Genomic DNA, 15,007 nt, shown 5'->3' with positions numbered 1-15,007 from the left:
GGGTTCCTAAAGTTTGCTTTTTCTCATGGAGAATTCAAAAGCCTTTCTTGATCGTGATGTTGTAGCCATCTGCGAATATATAACAGACTATTGTCAAAAGCATATCTGCTCTTCACCTTCTTTGAATATCCAGAATGTCCGATCGTTTTATACATTCCTTCCCGAGTTACTTGTTTGTCTATTTGGTTCACCTAATGCAAAGTACGTATTCACTTGTATTCTTCCTTCTTACCTAAGCTTATGCAAATCATAGAGGGTTTTTACAAACCAACTTGCAAAGTCACCAAGATTTGGCCTTGAAGAAATTACTCAAGATTCACAACCCATTTTTTCAATCCTTGATGAAGCTTAGTCAGTATCCGGATTTTTCATACGATCTTTCCACTGAAAGTCTGCCTGTAATTGTCCCAAAAAATATGATTGCTTTGAAAAAATAGACAATTCAACCATTAGTTATAGGCCGACGTTCGAAAAGTGCTGTCAACAGGAGCAGCTCACTTATTGCCAAAGGTCTACAGTAACTGTACAGTTGCCACATCGTCTTCCACTACAAATTCAATCGATATTCGTACTGCAGCTACTATTCAGTCTAACTTATTACCTAACTGCCTAACTTCTGAAATGAAGATTCAATTCAACATGTTGCAGTTTTATCTTTATTATTTTGCAAACATACCCACTTGGGCATCTGCGCAACAACAACCCATTACAAATACAGCACCAGTCTCCAATCTAAATAAACAAAATGGGAATCAACAAATTTTAAGCACAAAGTCATTTTATCCTTCATCCACAGCTCTTGGATCTCATGCCACCAAAACTATGACTAGTACCTTACAAAGCCTGACTTGTAGCATCTACACTGAAGTATTAGACGAATATTTGACCTTTTTGATCCCCATCTCTGGCCACGCATTTTCAGCACACGTTGATCGATTCTTTTTAGATGCGTTGACTGAGCTTTGGATTCGTACACCATGGATTTCAAACAATGGCAGACTCAACTCAACTTATATGTTTTACATATCTCATTTTGTCCATTATATTGTGAAGAGTGATTTAAGAAGCTTTGTAAATGAGTCATCGACTTATGAAGCTGTTCGAGATGAGCTGTACATGCTGATATCAAGATTAGCTCTAAATTGGGAAAGAGCAGATGACTATATTCAAGCAAGTATTCACTATTAAACAATTTTATATGTATACTGACTGATGACGTTTAGGTTATAGAGCTTTGGTGTTTATGGGCTGGTGCTTGGAGACGTGGTGCGCCTGTTCGAAGTACAGAATATGAAATTTATGAGCCCATTGAACGAGGATGGGCCCTTTTTATTCTAGATAACATACCTTATTATTTTTCCATGGTCAATATCTTTCTTGAAAAGATTGCAATGTTTTCCTACACTGAAACAGCCATTACTGGTCAGCTACGTATCTTGTATCGACTGATAAACACCCTCAAGGCTCATGGCCTCATTTCATTTCTGGCTGCCATCGAAAAAGCACTGGATTTATCATTGATTGATACAGCTTATGCCAAAGAACTCACAACCTTGACGGGCATAAGTGAACTGCGAGTGAAGGAAAAGATCTCACAGGCAAACACACGATTGGCACAACTGGAAGGTCAGCGACCCCCGTGGAAATCCAAGGGCCTTTATGGTCAAGATCATGCCAAGCGCTCACCTGTCCTTATTCAATCTCTAGCGAAATTGCGCGAGGTGATCAGTAAACATGAATCAGGCACCTGGGCACTTTCAAAAAAGCCCTCCCGTCATCTTCAGGGTCTTCAAGAAGCCTATCAAATTTTCTCTGATCTATTTCATTTGCAATACCATAATCACATCCAAACGAATCAGACACCCTCTTTATCCACTCCCTCCAAAGGGCTGACAAAAATCACTTATGCAGGGTTACAGAATGGTGGATTTTTGACGTCAGAGGAACTGCAAAAGATCAGGGATGGTAAGATGGTATGTGCGCCGAATTCGATTCCTGCAGTCGGAAGACGTGTACAGACTGTGATTCGTTCCTATGAACATCCTACACTTGTACACTGGTCTTTCCATTTAGACAAACGATTGAATGAAATAGTAAAGTGATTCATATACACAATAACATTTTTTTTTCTAATTATCTTTCAAATAGTATGATGCTTGGTTACCTGTAGAATATAGACCTCAGTGGTTTCCACCCAAAATCATAACAAGACCATTTGCAAATACCGTGAATTTTATTTATACATGTGCGTTTCTTTTCTTGTTACTTTATATTTTTTTCAAACTATTTCTGTAATATATACATGCTCTATAAACCAACAAAATATATTTTTCCTCCAATATTGTAAAGAACACACATAAATTTCTAATTCTTTACTGTCCTAGTCCATTTATGCTCTACTTTCTCTTTATTCGTCAATCTCCAAAAGTGAATTGAAATCACAGACTTCTTGATGATTTGGATAGAAGCGGAGACGAGTGATTTCATGGTTAGGGTGGCGAAAGGAGCAAAGCTCTGGAGGGGATTGTACTGTTGTTATGACATAAGTCTACGTTCTTGTGCAATGCTCTATTTTTTTATCTGATTGATCTGGAACACGATCTAATAATGTTTGATAAATTGTCTGATCACTATTTAATAATGATATGATCTATTCAACATTCTTTTGCTTACTTTTCATATTGCTAATATTTTACATGGTTCTTTTCAAATGCCTCATACGCACAATTTTCCAGATGATATGCCAAGGGTGTCTGTAATAGATTAGAATAACCTCAAGCGATTTTTTTAATCCCATCCAAATCTGGGCAAACTTTGATGTGTTTCACGCATTGACAACACTTGAGTGTTTTGACAAGACTCACTTGTGTTGAGGTTACATATGGACGTATGGCATGTATTATCCTTTTTCAAAAGTGTTAATGTAGCTTAGATAAGATGGATTGTTGCTTTGCGTCAACACAAATAGGCTAGCGAGTAAGATCAAAACTCTGACCGGTTCAGTAAACCGTCGATCGCGATCCTCATTTTTTTTTATTGATTGTCTGAAAGTCGTACATGAATACAATTCTAATGTAAATAGTAATTAGATCATACGAAAGATGACGACGGAATAGTGACTGAATTCAATATACAACCAGTGTTGTGTACATGATCGCCTAAAGTAGGATATAAGGTACCTGTCAAAAGGATATCATTAGCCCAATTGACCTCTTGTTTAAACGCGAGTTCAGAACAAATACGCATGTTGTCATTAGAGAGGAGTCTAATTTGATCCAATTCGAATAAAGACTCAACACTCACTGTCTAGTCTAGTTATACAATATTCATTGGTGTCTGAAATACTTGTACAGTAAAATGACAACTCTAGTTTCCTTTTTGTTCATTTGGAGTGAAATTATCTTCACTCAGAGTCCTTTTATTAGCTTTATAAAATAAATGCTTTTTATTTAGATCTTTGAAGAAAATCTCTTCTACCATCAAAAAGAGTTATTTTGTTTGAATTTAGGAGCTCTTGGGAATCATATACATGGGCTGGGTTATCGAATTGTAATTTCTCGATTATAATTTGCTAATATTATGATTGCTCCTAATTATAAAAGACTGAGTACTTACTATCCTAGCTTTTTTTTAATAAAACTCACTTCAAAAAAACTTTCAAATCCTCGTGATTCGTCGTTAATCCCGCAAAGTCTAAGGTAACAATACATACTTTCTTTTCAGCAGAAATATACCGGAGCATATCTAATAAGCGAACAGAAATATAATTAAGATTATGATGGTGGAATTTTTTTTCTTACCCTGCATATCACCATCGGCATTTATCTTTGCTAATAAATCTTCATTTCTCTTTTTGTCTCATGTTAATAATTCATCTTCTGCTTTGCAAGAAACACTAACGAAGACTTTGCTCACCAGCGATCTCTTATTTAGGTTTTGGCTCATTGATCAAGTAAACGTACGCGCACTTGATCGTTTTTTTCACCAATGGACTTTCTCGCATAACCTACTACGAGATACTCTTCTTCTTTCAAGCTTTTTATGAATTGTTGGTACCGAGGCAGATGATCAACAATATCTTCTATTATACGGTCTAAATGGCAAGTTAGTCATAGGCCAGCAAAAATAAATACAATAGATCTTACCGAAAAACTGTTTTTTTTCAATACGAACAGTGTACGAACTGACGTTTTCTGCTGATGTTCATTAGCCTTTCTCTTAATAGTAGCATTCATCAAATGTATTTTTTTACTTCCACACCATTTACTAAAACTTTGTGCGGTCTTTTCATTAAAAATATTGGTGTGTCTCCAAACCACAGCCAGAATGTCATCCATACTTAGACTGTCACAGTAATACACTTTCTCATTAAATGGATCTGTAGGCAAGAACATAGCGTTTAGAAAATTTACAAGTTGCACTGGGTTCACTAACAAAGAAAATTTAAGTATATCAAACACTAGACAGTTGTCTTTTGATATGCAGATATACTCCAATAGATCTATATAATACTGTGAGTGATTTGATTAGAATGAAGTGTTCTACGTTTATTACCTTGAGTGTTTCCATGCACTTGGTTCAAAAGCGTCAATTGAGCATTTTTTCCATTCGTGCCGCGGGATCTAATAGCATCATTTGCTCGCGATGACGTAGTGACAAGTACTTTATCCACAAGCAACGTGTCATACAATTTGTTGACCACTTTTTGAATCAAACCCACTCTCACTTCCTGATGTTCCTGTCCTGGAGACTTTCTGGCGTATCCAATGCCTGTGAAGTTATTTTTCTTGAGGTTCTTGACATATGCCTAGTACTTTGGCAGATGCTCCGTAATTGATAAAGTAATGCCATTCAAATATTTATTTTTTAATGTCCATAAGACTCGATATCGAACCTTTGAGCCGTTTTGATCCTTCAATACTTTTCGTTCCTGTTCTTGGTTCATGTATAAAACTTTCTTGGTGTTTCACCACTTTATGAAAGATAACAATGATTTCTCATCAAATCTAGTTGTATATAACATAATCAAAGAAAAAATATCACTGGACGAGACTTTCTTTTTTATGTAAAGAGATTTGTTCCATGGCTCAATTGGAACATACACTTGATTCAGAAGCTGAACAATCTGAGCATCGTGCACTATTTAATAGTATTAATAACTAATATATCTTCCTTCTAATATAGTTTTATGACTATCGCAATTACCATGAGTAAGTAATAGTAGTTAAAAACTTAAAAAAAGTTTTGTGCAGCAGTTTTGTCTGTTACTGTATATACATCGAGCTTTAAATTTATGTACAATGTTTGATCATTTTATAAGATATTATATGATTTAGCTTTTATGCAAAAAATATTACCAATATTCTTTGTTATTTTTTGAGCTTCATTGCTATTAGCAAAAAATGTATTTTCCTGTACGTACGTATGGATATTATACGGATCGGCATATATACTTTTTACATACAGCAAAAAAGGCTTGAAAGGATCATCTTTATAACAAATGTCGAGTTGTATAGCTTCAACTAGCTTGAGCAGTTCAACAGCTTTATTCTTGTCATATGACTCATGATAAAACATACAGATGACTTGTTCTCTGGTAATAGTAATCATAACTTTTATTAAAAAATGGACAAGATAGACACTTTTTTGAAAACGTTGATTCTCCTCAATAAATAGTTGCTTTTTGGGCCTTAGCTGTCAATAATGTTGGCAGTATATGGTCCATAGGGCTCAATGAGACTCATGTTTTTTTTACCTTCGACAAAATTTTATAAAGCAATTTCCTTTTCGAATTTTTTTTCAAGTATTGATAAATCCTATCACTTCAAAAAATGAGAATACTTGTTAAAAAACTAAAGTATTCGCCTGTCGGGTCTCATCGTAACAGGTCCTATTATTGATTTATCGAAGTCGAGCTTTTGACAGTGGAGAGTAATTACCCAAAGACAGATTCAAACGTCTAAAAGGTTGACATGGTTTAAGGAGATAAGACAAAGTCAATGAAGCCATCAACAAAGACTATTCATTCTGACTAATAGTTGTTGAGCTCAAAGTACTTAAACTAGTTTATTGAGAAGAGGTAAAAGTATACAAATGTGCGTTTTCCAGACTTTTTTTTACGTCCGCAATTATGGCTTTAAGATGTTTAACACGCTCTGTTTTTCTTTGGGAAAATAAAGCATGATTTATCTATACAAGTAAAATCTAAAAATTCATCTTGTGTCAACAGCATCAACGATGTTAACGTTGAAACTGAGAAAGGGCTGAGAAAGAAGAATACGAAGACCATATTAAAGAATAGAAAGAGATATGAGGTACACTACATAAAGCCTTTTTGTTGTCCAACATCAAACTTAAAAAAAAAAAAAAAAGTGTGATAAATGTTCAAACTCTGAGAAGGTAAATCTTGTTTCAGGTTCCTTCTAGAAAGCTACAAAAAAAAGGGGCATCTCTTTGCTTCTTTGCTAAGAATGTAGAAGAGGCAGACGTAGTTTTGAAATTTAATGAGAGAGTTACATTTATACCTTATCCTCTTTTTGGATAAGTTGCTTCAAGCAAATGCTAAAGAACAATCAATTTTTGCATCATAACTGACCTGATAAGATAAAAAATGATAAAACAGGGATACGCGTCGTGTTCCAAGAAAAGAAGACATTTAAAAAGAGTGAATGGAAAACTTGCTTTGTTTATTCATCGTTTTTTTTTTCCTTTCAGTTTAAAAACAACATGCGTAAAAAGAAAAAGAAAAAACCCATATTGTCTCGCTATCTGGCCTTCTTCTTTCGCTATTTGCTCTTTCATTTATGGACATGGCTATACTCCCGGCTTCATTAAGCCTTTCTAAACAACAGTCAATTCTACACTGTAAACAAAATTCTTGCCGTTCTCTTCTGAAAAGGAAGCAGAACTAGGCTGCAATCGATGATTGCTTTACTTTTCGGAGGTAAGCGCTTTTATTCTTATGTTGTTTATGTCTTGATGACTGAGACTGACACTTCATATACCCTATCAGTATTACCTTTGTAAGCATAAATAAGCCTTATTTAAAAGATAATAAAAGAAAAAGTGATCCAAATAATTTCCAAAAAAGCATCCAATTTGTTTTCAAAAATACGACCTAATAGTGCTCGAAAAAGAGACCAAATCTTCTCATAGTTTTCAAACATGTGCCCAATTGACGGTGAAAGCACTATAGGTCTATATTTGTATCAGTTGAGTTTAATGTCAATTCTTTTTCTTTTTTTTAAAAAAAAAGAAGCTCTTTTTCAAATGTCAACCTTTTCTGTTGAATAGAGAATGCGTCGGGAAAGAGTATTTTTTTTATTTCTTGAGAGAAGGCAAATCTTTTGGAACCTCTGGAAATTGTAAAACTTTCATTTTTTCATTGGCCTCCTTTTTTTTAAGCTTTTTTGAATATTCTCGCTGGCGTAAATAAAAGTAATCCTTTTGTAGAATAAATCGAACTGGTTGTTGCTGTTGTACCGGACTACTTTCTTTTACCATTCCTTCTTCTTTCTTTTCTTTCTTCTCCTCTTCTTTTTCTTCTTCCTTTTCTTCTTTCTTTTCTTCTGTCTTCTCTTCTTTTTTTTCTGTTTTTTCTTCTTCAGTTGTACCTTTCGATCGCCACGATTTCCAGGCTGATCCTATCGTTGACACTAAATCACTGACACTATCACTTTCAGGCTGTCCCTTGTGTTCTTTTTTAACCACTTTGGGTTCTTTGACTCCTCCCAACTTTGTACAAAAGTTAAAATCTCCCAAGTGAACTTTACAGATTGAAAACCAATCCTTGTTGCTATTGTCGGCTAAGGTCAATACGACGTTGGTAAACTTGCTGCATACAAAGCAAGGCCTTTCATTGGTTATCAATCGAGCAACATATAAGTTTTGAAAACTGGTCATAAAAAAGAAAGAAAAGAGCTGAAAAAAAGTCGTGTGATACAAGCGATGACTTGTCCAGATTTAGAAAAGAGCTCAACAGGTCCCTTTATTCTTGTGTGTAATGTTGACTTTTAAAGAAGGCTTTATTCTATTTTTTTTCAAACAAATACTCTCTTTTTCTCACGTTTCGTTGCTCAATCATAAAACATTTTTTTTAGTTACCAAATACAACTTGCCAGGTTTTCTGACATGGAAATGTTTTGCTTTTGAACGTCATGGAGGTATTCACTCTCAATACAACTTTTTAGGGGTAAATAAAATTAGATAATTTTATCCTATTTTGTCCCCTACACTTTGGTTATTATTCAAAACATCGATCAAAATACTCGCTGGTAAATACAAAAGCGATAACAAAATAGAGGCCACAGCACAAATACAGCCAAATTGAACTACGTCTTCATAGCTTTTTCATAGAACCCTACTAGTGTTTACAATCGGCTTATGCCTATACGAGGATGACAGGATTGTGTCTATAGTTTTTAACAATGAATAAAAATATGTCTTGCACAACTCTCTAAAGGCTGATTATTTTTGTTTTCACATTTGACTCGAAACTGAAATCAATAAGAGTAGAAATAAATGAATCAATCCAAAGTGCTGCATTTTTATATGCGATTTTAAACCAAGTAGAAACAACTCGATCGTTTGTAATCCAGTAACCAGTAAAAATAACAATAGCCTGTTGTTTTCTTCCCTTCTTCACGACTTCAAACCGATAGCACCGGCCAATACTTATTAGTCTATCAAGTTCAATTTTTATTCACAAACGTTCCACTTTAACAATAAATACAATCAAATAATTTAACACAGTCTATCTTTTTTCATTAAACACAGTCAACATCCAAAAGGGAGGTGACCCTGATCTTCCCTTTTTCATTTCGGATCGTATGAACTTGAGCATACCCTGTACACGTCCTTGATCTTTTTGTTCTTTATCCCACTGAGAACCAAAAGCACCAACATGTCTTTCCAGCCATGCCCAGTCTTCATCTGTTCCAGACACCGGTTGGGCTTGTCGAAAGACAGCGAGCGCTGTATAAGCCAAAGGCCTCAACCGGGACTTGACAAACTGGGCCTCTGAAGACGAAAGAGACGGTAAGAGATCGAGGTGTGATTGAAGATGGTCAACGACGGTGTGTGATATTCGGTTCCCGTTGGCGGCCGTATAGTGCCAGATTTCTTTTGCAGCGCGAGAATGTTGAATGCCACGAGCGAGCGAGGTCCAATACTGCAAACTGAGCGTGGTATAGTGAAACTGCACTCGCCAGTTCTCCTTATCATCGATATAGGTCACCTTGAATCCTTTACCGATGCGCATTCGACATCGATTGGCTACGCGTAAGAAGAGTCGCACGTCGTCAGTAAAGGCGGCCATCGAAGTCACTTGTAAATCATACAGCACACCACGGTAATCGCTCATCTGTGCCAAATGAATTCCAGTGGGCGAGGTGATGAGATATTCAAGAAATTCAGCCATTGTAGCCTGCAGATCAACATATTCTCTATGTGTCAACCAATCTCGACGTCGAAGGAGCCTAATGCAATCCAGAAGCGAAGATAGATCTGTTCGAGTCAGATCCGAGGTGTTCAAGGTCCTATGTCGGCTGTACTTGCGAGAGACTTGGCGATTGGGAAACGCATAGCCCTGATCTGATAAAAAGTCCAAGAGGTCACCGCGCATAGGCTCATACTCATTCAAGAAATGCATCCGGATTAAGTTTGCTGCCCCTTGTCCATACTTTTCATTCCCCAAAAAATAGTTGGCCAGCGTCAGGATGGTTACATTTTGGGATAAACCAGCGAGGACATCTTTGTCGGGTTCAATCTCGACGTGATCCTGCGTTGTGGATGGTCTCATCTGGTTTTCTTCCAAGACCTTCTCGGCCGCTCGTTCTAATCGTGTCACGGTTGCGATCACCTCTGGATTTTTGGACCAGTACTCGAAGCGGATCTCATTCATCTCCTCATCACTGTACAAGAACAGTCGCTCATGTCCAAATCTGCGTCGAGCAATCTTTTCATCTAGATTGTCTAGGGTGGATTGAATTGCCTTCAGTCGATTGAAGGCACGTATTGAGGATGCTTCCTTTTTGTTTTCTTCTTGTTGAGGATTACCAGAGAACAACCGAAAGACCCACCCAATATTTTTAAAGTTACCCTTCTCGTCACTATAGGGTCGCCCTACTGGTTCCCAAGGCACTGTGGGTCGATTCAATTGGCGACTTTCTAATGCGCCCAAGCGCCACAGTAACTCCAGCTATTAAAAGAGCAATCAGCCACGTTTATAGTTTACTTCGCTTTTCTTTTCTTTTTACCTTACTTCTACGACCATAACGCATATTCAAGTTGTATTCTTCTTTGGCGTCATATCGGAATATAATCTGAGGCTCTTCTGGTGCCTTGGGTCTTTGATCCAAGTTATTCAACAAAATTGAATTATTCAACAATCGTGTCATGGGCACAATAAAATATTTGGTATCTTTTCCATGCTTCTCCAATTGCTCTGTGATTTCCTTAAATCCATTATAGCTCAAGTAACAGTTTCCATCAAAAGGCAAAATCCACTGAGCATTCTCAATGCTCTTTCCGTGCTGAATTGCTGTATTACGCCCACCATTCTAGATACAGAGTAGACATGTTTACTTTTTCTCTCTCTCTCGCCCCACGATGTCCCCTAAAGATACTTACGTTATTCATAGCATAAAGGTTCTTTGTATGATACATAAAGTCCAATATCCTCAACTTGGCTACTTTGGAATACCGTCGATAATCATCCGAGTGCAAAAAATCCGCGTCTGGAAAAGATTCGAGTTGAAAGTCCAGCTGTTCATATTCCTTTTCGTCAAAGGGTACACGAATATATTCCATTTGATATTGATCGAGAAGTCGGACGATCGCTGCTTCGTTGGCGGGGTCACTGATTCGGTTAAGTAAAAAGATCTTGCGAGTGTTGGGGAATGGAGGCTCATGATCCAAAATGAATTGAAGATTAGACAGTGTTTGACCTTCCTTATGTCGAGGTGGTAGATCGTTGCCAATGATGCGGTATAAGATGAGTTGATCTCTTTTGATAGAGTTCTCACGAAAAAGGAAATAAAAGAAGAAAAGGAGAACGATAAAGGTGAGAGATAATTTGAACCAATTTAGTTTTTTGTGTCTTTTCTTTTTGATTTCTGCATATTTTCTGTATTCTGCCAAAGGTCGAGTATTTAAAAAGGACCCAAGCATATTCAAGAAAGAAAAAAAAAAAAAGTATATTAAAAAAAAAGAAAAAAAGTTTCAGTTCTATTTTTAAAAAAGGTAATTTGCTTTTCTTGGCTCATGCTTCATATTTAAATAGGCTCCGTTTCTTTTTCAAGCCAAGATAAGGTTTTAGAGTCTAAACCGCTGTTTTCCAATAGATCTCTGCAGTTTAAATGATATCGATTCACCCAATCTCTTTGCTCTTTATCCAATAGTTGACTGTCTATTAATTTGATGCCAAGTGGAACCCAAGTTAAATGTTTAAAGCAAAGATACTGGTCATAAACTGACTTGCAAACGCGTAGCACGTTTTCAATACGAATCCCAAATTGAAGATCTTTGTAATACCCAGGCTCTATTTTTATATACAGTTTAATTTAATAAAGCAATGCGTTTCACCTTTTCTTTACCATTGGTAACCACCATGCCGGCCTGAAGTGGTACTTTACTATATCCCATTCTACTTCCTATTCCGTGAGGTCCCTCATGTACATTTAAATAGGCACCTACTCCATGCCCAACACCATGTTTAAAATCCATACCATGTTTCCATAAGGGCAGTCGAGCTACTGAGTCTAATTGATAGCCTAATTTTTCCTTTTTTGTTTATAAACAAATTTATTTTTTATGAATTTTGATCTTCACCTGTGGTGCCTTGTGGGAACACTGCTTGATCAACCGAAATGTGGGCTTGTAATACACGTGTAAAGGCTTGCTTTTGAAAGGAACTAGGTTCACCTTGAAATAACCAAGTTCGTGTGATATCCGTTGTACCATTCAGATAATGGGCTCCTGAATCACATAAATAGATCTGGCTAGGATCAATCACATCCGAGGCTTGGGCATAGTGAACAATGGCACCGTTAGGACCTGAGGCGGCGATGGTATCAAAGGAAGGTCCAACATAGAGTGGATCCAATTGCCGCATGCTATCCAACTGTTCTACTGCCTCATACTCCCATACTTTTTCACCCATACAAAGCCGATCTGAAAGCCAGGCAAAATGTTTACAAAGCGCAACTGCATCTCGTTTATGACAATCGATCATGCCACTCATTTCAGCTTCGTTTTTGACTGCTTTAGACAGTTGAATAGGCGAAGTTTCCCAATGTATTTCGTTCTATGAATCGATTTTTGCATCAGCTTTTCTATCAGGAAAAAAAAAAATCCAAGTGACTTACGGAGCCCAAGGCTTTAATGATTGACATGTTTGTTCCTTCTGGATCAATAGAAAAAATTGAAGAGGAGTAACTCGAAAGATCGTGGGTGATGGCATTATAAAGCTTAAGAATAATGTTGTTTTCTTTCAAGTGGGCCTTGACTGCGTCCGAAAGAGTTTCTGGTGATTGAAGATAGAGCAAAGTTTCTGTAGGAGTAACTACACAGTAAGAGAAAAAGACAGGACAGCAGTGAATGTCGGACCCTCTCAAATTGAGCAACCAAGCAATCTCATCCAGTCGACTGATTACCATGCTTTTCCCTTTGAGCGATTGGCACAGAGATTTTAACTTGCTCTCGACTGATTGACCAGCATACTGAAGCGAATGCGTCTTGATTGGTTCTCTTGGTCTGCTTGGACTCTTGGAGCGGATGCGATCCACTAGATTATCGGTATAGATTAGCTTAGATCCTCGACTGGATAAATCTTTTTCAAGTTCTTTTGCCTCTCTTGCATTAATTACGGTAGGATCAATACCGATGGTGGAACCAGAAGGCACTTGTTTGATGTATTCTTGCCAAGTCGGCACTCCTGGTAAGCCTTGCTTCATCAATTTCCAGTGCGAATTGTCTAATTCATTTGATGCTTGGATAAAATACCGACCGTCTGTAAACAAGAGAGCCTCGTTTTTTGTAACAATCGCACATCCTTGTTTAATGTATATATTGTAAGGTCGTATTTATTTATCATCATTGCTATTTACCAGCTGATCCTGTAAATCCACTTAACCATGCTCTTCTATTATCACATTCTGCTGTATATTCGCTCTAACAGAGAAGGTTATGGTTTCATACATCATAATAACTCTCTTTTTACTTGGTGTGCGTCTTCACTAGGTATTAAGCTGTACAAAAAGAATTTAATACAGACAAGAAAAAATCATCTTATTGTCTCTTTGAACATTACACTGCATCGAGGTGGTTCATAGCTGCTCTCAAAGCAAGCAATTTTGAAGAGGCATGAGCAGTACTTGAATAAAATCTTTTTACAAGCTTTGACATTTAAACAAGGACGAAAAAATTAAACTAATATTTTGCCACTTAAATTAAGAACAGTGGAAAGTAGCACAAAAGATAAGCTTGCCTATGTGGACTGTGGGTTTTCTTTCTCTTTACTAGGCGCGTTTTGCTGGTATTTTTTTAAATAAATTTGACCTAGTGCATGGTTCTTGGGCAATGCACTATGTAAACATTTGACGTGATGTGACTATCAAAATTGAACCAATGAATTTAATGTTTGTCTTTCAATTTTTATTCCCTTTTCTTCCATTGAACCATCATGCCTTTTAATAATCGTCGAACTGTTATCAACACACGTACTGTAAACTATAGCCCTGGTGGATTAAACGAAAGGTTTGAATAAAACAAAGGTTTTCTTTTTATCTTCTTTCTAAATGAAACATGATTTTTGGTGGGAAACAGATTTGCAACTTTGGCAAAGAGTAAGAAACCAAACACGGTTGTATCTCAACGACAACAACCACAACAGCAATCACAGGCTAAGAGCGTGTTCAGCCGTATCAAAGCGGCTCAACCAGCGAATAAGCCCAAAAATATTCAACAACAGATTGGCAAGGCACTTAATATGAACAACAGAAAGCTCAAGATAAACAGTCGAGTGACAAAGCCCAATACTAACAAAAAGGTTACAAAGCAACCGCAAAAACAACAAAAGCAAAAAGCAAAAAAGGACGTCAAGAAGAGCGATAACAAAAAGAAGAAACCATTGTCAGCAGAAGATCTCGATAAATCATTGGATGCTTACATGATGAAAGATCCAAAGACGGCACAGGCTAAACTTGATGAAGAACTAACTTCTTACATGAACGAAGCTGCACTCGAAGAAGAAGCATTGTAAAAAAAAAAATATATAAAAAACTTCTAATTTCTTTTTTTTTATGGAAATAAATTCCCCATCTCAAACACCACATGTTGATGGTTTATAAATTAGCTCATAATTGTGCTATTTTGTTCTAACAAACCATAATATCGGCTATTAGTGCTAACAAACAATTAAATAAAAATGAACATTATAAAATTCTTGGTTTATTTTGGAGTTTTTTTTTTTTTTTTTTCAGATAAAGATTCGTGAAAATATACTTTATGACTTACAAAGTAGCTACTCAGAAGTCTATCCCTGGTCTAAAACGCGTATTTTTTTTACGGTATACTTTGACTGGTTCAAGCGCATCTGTGCCACAAAGAAAGAAAAACAGTACAATTTAAAAACTATCACTTGGAATAGGTCTATTTAAGGATAATGAGGCAACCATATAATATTCTGTCCATTAATATAATAATAACGAACCGATGAAAGGATAATGATATTCATACCGCATATGTAATATACATCGATTAAATGTTGTATGGTCAAACCAGCACTGATCTTTTAATACATAAAAAATCTTGTTTTATTGTTCAAAACATAAACGTCCCTATGAAGCTGAAGTGTCATTGTTCAAAACACAAACATCCCTGTGAGGCCGAAATGGCCCTATAGGGCCACTTTAAAATGTGTTTGTTAATTAATAAAGGTCATAGTTTATTCGATGTATTATTTTATCCGATAAAACATCACAAACATTTATTATTATTGATTTTTTAG

The 15,007-nt window shown here is 36.4% G+C and overlaps 7 protein-coding genes across 7 annotated transcripts; 2 read left to right on the top strand and 5 right to left on the bottom strand.

The window, feature by feature from the left end:
• Positions 1–25: 25 nt before the first annotated feature.
• On the top strand, positions 26–2,153 carry RO3G_06035 (uncharacterized protein; the record flags this gene model as incomplete). Its single annotated transcript, XM_067660625.1, has 5 exons — positions 26–201; positions 254–398; positions 460–1,071; positions 1,224–1,965; positions 2,149–2,153. The coding sequence occupies 5 exons, from the start codon at positions 26–28 to the stop codon at positions 2,151–2,153; spliced, it is 1,680 nt and encodes a 559-aa protein (XP_067516726.1).
• A 395-nt stretch (positions 2,154–2,548) lies between these two features.
• Positions 2,549–3,246, bottom strand: RO3G_06034 (uncharacterized protein; the record flags this gene model as incomplete). The annotated part of the gene is made up of 3 exons (XM_067660624.1): positions 2,549–2,630; positions 2,674–2,684; positions 3,097–3,246. The coding sequence occupies 3 exons, from the start codon at positions 3,244–3,246 to the stop codon at positions 2,549–2,551; spliced, it is 243 nt and encodes an 80-aa protein (XP_067516725.1).
• A 394-nt stretch (positions 3,247–3,640) lies between these two features.
• Positions 3,641–4,394, bottom strand: RO3G_06033 (uncharacterized protein; the record flags this gene model as incomplete). Its single annotated transcript, XM_067660623.1, has 4 exons — positions 3,641–3,744; positions 3,801–3,849; positions 3,963–4,093; positions 4,253–4,394. 4 exons carry the CDS (start codon positions 4,392–4,394, stop codon positions 3,641–3,643), a joined length of 426 nt encoding a protein of 141 aa, XP_067516724.1.
• Positions 4,395–7,320: 2,926 nt separating this feature from the next.
• Positions 7,321–7,902, bottom strand: RO3G_06032 (uncharacterized protein; the record flags this gene model as incomplete). Its single annotated transcript, XM_067660622.1, has 1 exon — positions 7,321–7,902. One exon carries the CDS (start codon positions 7,900–7,902, stop codon positions 7,321–7,323), a length of 582 nt encoding a protein of 193 aa, XP_067516723.1.
• Positions 7,903–8,752: 850 nt separating this feature from the next.
• On the bottom strand, positions 8,753–11,169 carry RO3G_06031 (uncharacterized protein; the record flags this gene model as incomplete). The annotated part of the gene is made up of 3 exons (XM_067660621.1): positions 8,753–10,198; positions 10,257–10,559; positions 10,630–11,169. 3 exons carry the CDS (start codon positions 11,167–11,169, stop codon positions 8,753–8,755), a joined length of 2,289 nt encoding a protein of 762 aa, XP_067516722.1.
• Positions 11,170–11,809: 640 nt separating this feature from the next.
• RO3G_06030 (uncharacterized protein) lies at positions 11,810–12,953 on the bottom strand (the record flags this gene model as incomplete). Its single annotated transcript, XM_067660620.1, has 2 exons — positions 11,810–12,304; positions 12,366–12,953. The coding sequence occupies 2 exons, from the start codon at positions 12,951–12,953 to the stop codon at positions 11,810–11,812; spliced, it is 1,083 nt and encodes a 360-aa protein (XP_067516721.1).
• Positions 12,954–13,803: 850 nt separating this feature from the next.
• Positions 13,804–14,260, top strand: RO3G_06029 (uncharacterized protein; the record flags this gene model as incomplete). Its single annotated transcript, XM_067660619.1, has 2 exons — positions 13,804–13,844; positions 13,918–14,260. 2 exons carry the CDS (start codon positions 13,804–13,806, stop codon positions 14,258–14,260), a joined length of 384 nt encoding a protein of 127 aa, XP_067516720.1.
• Between the last annotated feature and the right edge of the window lie 747 nt (positions 14,261–15,007).

The sequence above is a fragment of the Rhizopus delemar genome, genomic scaffold, assembly GCF_000149305.1.
Source record: "Rhizopus delemar RA 99-880 supercont3.4 genomic scaffold, whole genome shotgun sequence".
Lineage (NCBI taxonomy): Eukaryota > Fungi > Mucoromycota > Mucoromycetes > Mucorales > Rhizopodaceae > Rhizopus > Rhizopus delemar.
Note: the sequence above shows the minus strand (reverse complement) of the source record. Positions and strands in the feature narration are given on the sequence as shown.